The sequence below is a fragment of the Callospermophilus lateralis genome, chromosome 3, assembly GCF_048772815.1.
Source record: "Callospermophilus lateralis isolate mCalLat2 chromosome 3, mCalLat2.hap1, whole genome shotgun sequence".
Lineage (NCBI taxonomy): Eukaryota > Metazoa > Chordata > Mammalia > Rodentia > Sciuridae > Callospermophilus > Callospermophilus lateralis.
Genome location: NC_135307.1, coordinates 173,601,724 through 173,610,886, shown reverse-complemented (window position 1 = coordinate 173,610,886; position 9,163 = coordinate 173,601,724). Strand labels below are relative to the sequence as shown.

The 9,163-nt window shown below is 51.3% G+C and overlaps 1 protein-coding gene across 1 annotated transcript; it reads right to left on the bottom strand.

Annotated features, from left to right (window-relative positions):
• Nucleotides 1–243: 243 nt before the first annotated feature.
• On the bottom strand, nt 244–1,391 carry Id1 (inhibitor of DNA binding 1). Its single transcript, XM_076849021.1, has 2 exons — nt 890–1,391; nt 244–683 (listed from the first exon to the last, which is right to left on the bottom strand). The coding sequence occupies exons 1-2, from the start codon at nt 1,310–1,312 to the stop codon at nt 642–644; spliced, it is 465 nt and encodes a 154-aa protein (XP_076705136.1). The 5' UTR covers nt 1,313–1,391; the 3' UTR covers nt 244–641.
• Between the last annotated feature and the right edge of the window lie 7,772 nt (nt 1,392–9,163).

Here is a 9,163-nt window from a genome sequence, read left to right as displayed (position 1 = left end):
CTTTGAGAGAAACCCTAGAGGTCTAGAGGATTTAATTTTATGACACTGGGGAGAAGGGAAATGGCCAGGGATGGTTAAGAATAGACTTTAAAGACACCGGAAACACTCATTCAGGTCGGTAACAGTGACAGTCCAGATGTGGCCCTCCAGTCCCCCTCCTCTGAGCACCAGCTGTGAAAAGGGTCAGAGGTCAACCCACAGCCCCTCCCCTCGATCCAAGAAATAATAGCAACTTTACCACCATCTAAAGTATTTGTTTAATAACAAAAACAAAAAACAAAAAAACACCCCCACAGAACTATTGTAAAACAATATTCTCAGTCGGTGATCATTGTAATATACAATACAAAGCAATTTCCTCAGAAATCTGAGAAGCACCAAACGTGACCATTTTTTAAAATGTCTGCTTTTCAAAAAATAGAAACACGGGGGAACCCCCCAAAGTCTCTGGCGGCTGGTAGATGTGGAGAGAGGCCTCCCCTCGTCAGTCTCCCAGTCCTGGGCCGGATCTGCAAAGGCCCGAAGGTCGCCAATCCGTCTTGCTTCCCCCAGTTCCCGCGAGGCTCCTGGGGGGAACCGAGAGCACTTTTTCCTCTTGCCTCCTGGAGGGCTGGGGTCCACGGATCCCTGCGGGCGGCGCTTCAGCGACACAAGATGCGATCGTCCGCTGGAACACATGCTGCCTGTGAAAAGGACAGAAAGAGGGGATGAGATCCGGCAGGTTGCGGGGGACAAGGCTGCCAGCGCAGCAGGCGCTCTCTCTTCCCTGGGCATCTCGGCAGTGCCCGGTGCCCGAAAGGATGGGGCGGACATCGTACAAATCCCCCCCTCCCCTTGCCTCACTTCCCAGTCGTGAGCGGACAATCTGGTACTCCAACTCGGCGCTCACCTCGGCCGCCAAGGCGCTGATTTCGCCGTTCAGGGTGCTGAGCGGAGCTCTGACCGGCAGCCCTCGGCCCCCGGGGGTCCCGACTTCGGATTCCGAGTTCAGCTCCAACTGCAGATCCCTGATGTAGTCGATGACGTGCTGAAGGATCTCTACTTTGCTCACTTTGCGGTTCTGGGGCAGGGTGGGCACCAGCTCCTTGAGGCGCGAATAACAGCCGTTCATGTCGTAGAGCAGCACGTTCACCTGCTGCTCGTCCAGCAGGGCTGGCAGGCGCGCCCCGGCGCCGCTGGCGCAGCGGGAGATGGCCACGCTCTGCTCCGACAGGCAGCGCATCACCTCGCCCGCGCCGCCCGCCGTCTTGCCGGCCTTCAGGGTGCAACTGGGACCCGCGGCGGCCGCGGCACTGCCACTGGCAACCTTCATGATTCTCGAGACTGGCTAAGACGAGAGGTGAGGCGGAAAGAGGAAGAAAACCCTGGAAAGTGAGAGCTGCAAAGATAAGAAGACGGTAGTAGAATGTGGGATGTGGGCTCCAGAGCCAGACTTTTATAGGGACGCCGCGCCCCCCCCAGGGGTGGACCCAGAACGTTCAAAAGCAGCCAATGGGCGATCAGGGGGCGGGGCCTCGCGCACTCTCGAGTCCCGCCCCCTGCCCAACTAGTGCACCCTCGCATTAGTGGAGGTTAGTGGAAAGGCGACGGAATCCCAGAACAGGGAGAGAGAGGCACTGGTCGAGTGGCTATTGGAGGTGAGGGCTGTCTTGGGCTCTTCTGGAAGGAGACAAGGAGGCAAAATCGGTATTGCCGAAAACGAAAAGACCACAGGATTTAGTTTTCCCACCTCTCTAGCTCCATTTTACAGATGAGAGAAACTGAGGCCTGGGCAGAGAAGTGGCTGGCTCTGGGTCGCCCAGAGTGTCCTGGACTAACTCAAGGTTTCCATGTCCTCTTGGAAGATTGCCTCTCGGACCCTGATCTCCAAAATTCAGGACAGAATTTTTAAGTGGAATCTCTTGGTTTTTGTTTTTCCGTCCCCGCCCCCCCCACTCCCGGCCCTTATTGGGGACTGAATCAATGGACATTCTTCCACCGAGCCACACCCCAGTCCTTTTATTTTGGAGACAGGGTCTCGTTAAGTTGCCCAGGGTGGACTCAAACTTGGGGTCCTCCTAGCTCAGCCTCCCGAAGAGCCGGGATTGTTAAAGGCGTGCGCCGCTGCGCGCGGCTAAAGTGGGCGCAACTTCACGCTCAATTCCCAGGGCTGGTCTTTCCCAATTCCCAGAGATTATGGCTGCTAATGTTTCTACCACCAGAACGGCCTACCCAGGTCCCTCGAGGTGGGGGCAGTTAATTCGGGGAAGTCCTCCTGAGTTGAGGATGATGCTTCTGGACCTAAACTAGATGGAACGAACGTGGTGGAGTGGACCTGCATCCCCCCGGGTCCTACCCTGAATGCAGTCCCTGCAAAACCCACCAAATTTACAGCAACTAGCGATTTTTCATTTTTCTCCCTTTATTAGCTGGCTTTTCTTCCCCCCTTAAAACCTCGAAGCGGGGTCTCCCTCCCACAGCGCGGCAGCTGCGGAGATCCAGTCTCCCCCTCCCATTCCCGGGCCGGTCTGTGTCAGCGTCTGAACAAGCGGCTCAGACCGTTAGACGCCAGGCGCGTGACGTCACCCATTCATAAAACCCGGACGGGCTGTCAGGCTGGCGCCGCGCGGGCGGTCGCCATGGAGACGACAAACTGGGCTGGAGCGTTCCCTGCTCCCCCCGCGAGTCACCTGCAGACCCTGAGCAGGAGGCCTGGGAATGTGTTCCTCGTGGGTGCGGTCGCTGGGCAAGGGTCACCTTACCTCCCCGCCCCACACCTGCGAGGCTCCCCCACCCAGCCTCACAGCTTGGCCCGCTTGGGAGTTTTTCTCTTGGCCTCACCACCCCAACCCCCGCTCTCCCCTTGAGCCTGGGGAAGGAGGCCTGACTCCAGCTGCTGTGGATGACCATTTATTGCGTTCTCGCGTGGGACCTGCACTGGGTAAAGAGCTTGCCATTATCATCTCCTGTAGTCCTCTCCACAACTCCAAGGACTAGAGTTATTTGGTGGTTTTTGTTTTATTTTGTTTTTAAATACAAAGGAGACTGAAAAAAAACCTCCCCAAATCCTTAGCTGCTGTAATGGCTGCATTGTTGTAACAAGGACACATTATTGTCATGCAGCCCCTTCTTGCCTAGGGCAGGCAATCTGACTCCTGAGTCCTAGGCTTGTCTCCGCAGGGACACTAAGGCTTAGGATAGTCACTCGAGCCACCCCATAAGCAGGAGTAAATTACGGAATTCCCCTAGGGGAGGGTGGCATTATAGTCCCTTCTCTCCCAAGTAACTAATTCAGCAGTTATCAGCAGGCTCCCTTTTCCCACAGATGTTTGGGGAGAGAACATCAAATAAATCAATCCTCTGCCCCTACATCAGGAAACCAGGAAAACTGATCAGTAAGACCAGCTTCAAAGGAGAGAGACATCATCAATTAAATAGCTGGACTCCTTGCCCACTTACCACACACCCCACTACCCTCCCAACTGGTGAAGGAGACAGCACCGTGCTCCTTAGAAGAACTGGAAGATTGGTGGTCAATTAGAGGAAATGGAAGCATTCATTCATTACCACGGGTTTGCTCCTTGACCCTGAAATTCCACTTGCTGCAGTCAATTCCAAAGAAATCATGGGGACAGGCACAAAGATGGCTGCTCACTCATGTTCACTGCTGTATGCAAATGGGTTAACTTCAAATGACCTAAATGCACGCGGGACAGTGGCGTTCTTCTAACTATGAATGGAGCATCAGTGCTTGGCCTGATGCAGGTGGGAGGTGTGGCTCTGAGAGAGCTGGCCTGGGGTGCATCGCAGTGGTAGAGCTCTTGCTTGGCCCAGCATGTGTGAGGCCCTGGGTTCAGTCCCCAATGCTGCAAAAAGTAAAACTAAAATAGCCAAAAAAGATAGACACTAAAAAACTCATAGGGTTTCCATTGCAGAGAGGGGTGAGAGGGAGAAGCCAACCAGTTGAAGTAGGAATTTTGCATATGCGCATGAGCAGGGGCTGGGGTGGTCATGCACACATGCTGAAGTTTGTGCAGGGTCTCAGGTATGCAGAGCATGTGCCCTACCACTGAACTGCTCCTCCAAATCCTTGCCTTTACATAAGTCCCCACCTCACCACTGGGGATTAAACTCAGGGGCACTGGACCACTGAGCTACTTCCCCAGCCCTTCTTATTTACTTATTTTTATTTTGAAACATATATTGCCCAGCCTGGCCTGGAAGGTGCCTCAACTTCCTGAGTAGCTGGGTTAGAGGTGTGGGCCACTGTACCCAGCCGACATAGATATGTCATTCTTTTCTTAAAGAGCTTTATTAAAGTGTAAAGGACAAACCACACATATTTAAAGCATGTAATCTGATAAATTTTGACATATACACACACCTAGGAAACATCATCAAAATCAACAAAATTAACATATGCTCTGCCACCTCCCTGACCCCAGAGTTCCCTTCTGCCCTTTAACCCTTCCCTCCTACCTCTAACACCCACTATCCAGCCAAATACAGGTTTTCTCCATGGATTCATTTGGATTTTCTAGAATTTTGTATACATGGAATCACGCAGTATGTAGTCTTTTGTTGCTCTTTTACCCAGCATGACTATTCATAACCATTCATCTGCTGAATAGGATTACACCAAATGGCTGTATATCACCATAGGTTTATCTATTCACCCACTGAAGGACATTAGAATTTTTTATTTATTTATTTATTTATTTTGTGGTACTGGGGATTAAACCCAGGGTCTCCTAATGTGGGAGGATTACAAATTCAAGGCCAGACTCTATAACTGCAATTTAGCAAGACTGAGTCTCAAAATTAAAAACACAAAGAACTGGGAATGGCCAGGCCAGGTGGCACATGCTTACAACCACAGGGGCTGTGGAGGCTGAGGCAGAAGGATCCTGAGTTCAAAGCCAGCTCAGCAAAAAGTGAGGCCCTCAGCAACTCAGTGAGACCCTGTCTCGAAATAAAATACAACATAGGGCTGGGGATATGGTTTAGTGGTCAAGTGCCCCCAAATTCAATCCATGGTACCCCCCTAAAACAAAACAAAACAAAACAGCTGGGAATATAGCTCAAAACAAAATAAACAACAACAAAGACCCAAAGAGTAGAAGTTTTAAATTTTAATGAAGTCCAATTTATTAAATTTTTTCATGGGAGCTGGAGATGTAACTAAGTTGGAAGAGTAGCCTCAAATGCACAAGGCCCTGGGTTCAATCCCCAACACCCCCCCCCCACACCCACACACATACACAAAATCATGGAATCATACTTTTATTGTCATGTCTTAGAAATTCATCCTAAATCTCAAAGATTCTCTCCAGTATTTTCAGATGTTTTGTGGCCTTAGGTTTCCCTGTAGGTCTGTGATCCTTTACTCATGAATACACTGTTAAACAGAAGCACCTTCAGGGGCTGGAGTGGTTGAGTGAGTGCTTAGCATACAGGAAGCATTGGGTTAGAAGCACAACACAGAAAGAGAGATGGGGAGGGAGAGAGGGAAAGAGAAAGAAAAAAAAGAAGGAAATAAGAAAATTCATGCACTACTTTGTGTAATAAGTCAACTCTAAGTGTTTATTATACCTCACTCTGGGCCTGACTGCTGGTGTGGATGAGGTAGAAGGCTAAGGATACTTTTGCAGACAAATAGGAGAAAAAGAAGTCAAAAGACAATTAGAGTCCCCTAGGGAAGCACAGTTAACACACATGGTGGCACACGCCTGAAATCCCAATAACTTGGGAGGTTGAGGCAGGAGGATCATGAGTTCAAAGCCAGCTTCAGCAAAAGCAAGGCAATAAGCAACTCAGTCTCTAAATAAAATACAAAGTATTACACCAAATGGCTGTATATTTAGAGACCCTGTCTCTAAATAAAATACAAAAAAGGGCTGGGGATGTGGCTTAATGGCCTAGTGTCCCTGAGTTCAATCCTCGGTACCAAAAAAATAAATATAAAAATAAATAAATAAATAAAAACATTCATGAGCATCTACTGCCTGCCTGACTTGTGCAAGCCACAGGGGCCACAGAAAGGAATTCTTCTCACACAAGGACCACAGGATGAAAGTTTCCTCCTCCTAGCTACCTTAGAAACAAAGAAAGAACCAGGTGCACGGCCTGTATTCCCAGAAGCTTGGAAGGCGAAGGCAGGAGGATTGTGAGTTCAAAGCCAGCCTCAGCAATTTATCAAGGCCCTAAATAACTCAGCAAGACCCTGCCTCAAACACAAAAAAAGAGCTGTGGGTGTGACTCAGTGGTGAAGTGCCCTTGGATTCAATCCTTGGTACCAAATCAAGGGAGTAGACACTCTCGCCTCCTTAGGTTCCTGGGTGGAGTTGCCCAGTGCCTGCAGGGGCTTGGCACCCAGCAGATAAATGGCAGAGTCATAGCAGGTGTCCAGTTCTAGGCCAGCACCCTGCACCCAGTGTTTTCAGTTTTTTTTTTTTTTTTTTTTTTTTTTGCGGTACTACGGATTGAATCCAAAGCCTCACGATAGGCAGGTGCTCTGTCCTATGCCCTTTTTATTTTATTTTTGAGACAATGACTTGGTCAATTGAACTTGTGATCTTCCTGCGTCAGCCTCCTGAATAGCTGGAGTGACCTGAGTATACTAACACACCTGGCTGCTTCCAGGTTTTTTTTGTTTTTGTTTTTGTTTTTTTGAGACAAGATCACACTCGGTTGTTTACAGCCTTGCTAAATTGCTGAGGCTGGCTTTGAACCTGTGATCCTCCTGCCTCAGCCTCCCGAGCTGCTGGCATTACAAGCGTGCACCACCATACCCATCTGCTTCCAGGGTGTTTAAGGGAGCCTTGCTAGATAGACTTACAGCCTCTGAACCTTTTTCTTCACTGCACCCCCCCTCAAAGTTCCCTACTGAAATAATGACACCCCGACATACACACACATCTTAGGTCTGTGAAAAGTTGCCTTTATTTTGGTCCAGAATGTTGTCAGTGTTCCCATGTGCTCATTTTTATCTCTTACTTTTTTTTTTTAGGGGGGCACTCGACCACTGAGCTACATCCCCAGCCCTTTTTAATTTTTTGGAGGGGGGAGCTACCTGGGATTGAACTCAGGGGCTCGACCACTGAGCCCCATCCCCAGCCCTATTTTGTATTTTATTTAGAGACAGGGTCTCACTGAGTTGCTTAGTGCCCTGCTGTTGCTGAGGCTGGCTTTGAACTCCCGATCCTCCTGCCTCAGCCTCCCCAGCTGCTGGGATTCCAGGCCTCCCAATCACTGGGATTATAGGTGTGTATCACCACACCAGCTATCTCTTACATTTTTTTTTTTTTGAATTTTTTAATATTTATTTTTTAGTTATCGGAGGACACAACATCTTTGTTTGTATGTGGTGCTGAGGATCGAACCCGGGCCGCACGCATGCCAGGCGAGCGCGCTACCGCTTGAGCCACATCCCCAGCCCTCTCTTACATTTTTAAGGACTGAAAGAAGTTTAAATAAAGACTGTTTACCTGTTGTCCCCTGGGCATTTTTCTGCTTTCTTCTTGGTGGTGTGACTCTAGGGAGGCTTTTCCTTCCGGCTCCATGTGCCAGGTCAGCTCAGGAAAACAGAGCCCACTTCTGGCCGCCAGCGGGGTTGGGAGGGCTCCTTTAGTGCAGCCCCAGTCCCCAGCCCAGGTCCATGCTCGACCCTAGAGCTGTCTCCCTCAGCTAGGCCACTGGATCTCTCACTGCCCCCGGAGGGCTCTGTTTGCTCATCTGTGCAGCGGAGCACAGAGTGGGCATGAGAGTGAGATAAGGCAGGCCAGAGCTGGGCGCAGCACTCGTGAGGACTGGGGTGCCTTTTGCTTTTTTGTGTTTTGAAGACCAGCCCTATATTGCCCGGGCTGGTCTTGAACGCCTGGGCTCAGGCAGTCCTCCTGCTTTGGCCTCCCCGGTAGCAGGGTCCCTGGGTCTCCAGGCGCACCTGGTGCCCGGCTGGGGAAGGTCCCTGCCCCTGTGCTGCCCTCTTGGGCTTCCTCTGGCTTCCAGGGCTCAAGGCAAATGGCTCAGATTGACAAAGTGCTCACTCAGTGTCAAGCATTCTTCCAACTATTAACCCAGGCCAGGAGCTCAGGAGGGCGGGGACCACAGCTGTCCTGTTCAGTGCTGTCACTCAGAGCCCAGTGCAGTGCCTGGCACACGGTGGGGGGAACTCAGTGAATATTTATCGAATGCGATGCAGCCCATGGACCAGGTAGTAATGTCACTTCTCTGTAGGGCTGAGGCCCCTGAGGGCCAAAGAGGCTGAATGGCTTGCTCATGATCACCCAGCCTGAAGTGGCGTTGAACCCAGGCGGCCTGGCTCCTGGAGAGGGGGAGGGGGGAGGGGGGGTGTGGGGGGTGGGGGGGTGGGGGGGAGGGCTGCAGAGCACATCTCGGCCGCTGGTTCTCCAGTGTGTTGCCCAGAGCCTTGGCCTTGCAAGCTCCAGGGTAAGCCTGTCCTGTGCGCCACGTGACCCACTCTGGCCCTGGCCCGGCAGCTGCTCCCCAGATGTGCCCACAGTACAGTCTTCCAGCCGCCAGGCCGGCGCCTCTGGGGTGGGACTGCCTGAGCTGCGGGGGAGAGACCTTTGGCTCTGGTGTCCCGTCACACCCCCCCACACTTGTAACAGGAGACCACAGGCGCCCCCCCACCCAGAGCCTCCTGCCCAGCCAACACTGAATCTCTGCCCATTTCATTGGGAATAAAATCCAAACTCCTCCTGCGGCCTGCAGCCCCTGCCCACCACCACCAACCGCGTCTCCTGCCCCTCCCTTTCTCTCACCAACCACTTGGCTTCCTTTACTGAACCAGCTGGTCCGGCCCCAGGGCCCTTGCCCTCGCTGCTCCCTCTGTCTACACCACTGTCCACCAGCTCATTCTTCAGGTCCTAGGTCAAATGTCCCTCCTCAGATGCCTTCTCAGAACCCCTTTCTTTCACATTCCCCTGGTGTTCAAATTACACATTTAATTTATTACCCTCTGAAATAATCTTACTTTTCTGGTATATTGTTTATTCCTTGCACCATCCCTTTCCTCCCAGGCTGTGAACTCTAAGAAAGCAGAACCATGTCTCCTTTGGTCGCAGCTATGACTAAAGCTGAAGAAGGGCCTGGCCCAGAGAAGGTATGCAACTTGCTCAAAGTCACACAGTATAGCATTTGGACGGGAGTAATATTTAGAGTA

Excerpts from the sequence above, each read along its gene's own strand:
- Id1 (XM_076849021.1), bottom strand. The coding sequence starts at position 1,312 with ATGAAGGTTGCCAGTGGCAGTGCCGCGGCCGCCGCGGGTCCCAGTTGC. Across the intron at positions 684-889 it reads TCAGCGCCTTGGCGGCCGAG|GCAGCATGTGTTCCAGCGGA; the intron begins GTGAGCGCCGAG and ends TCCTTTTCACAG.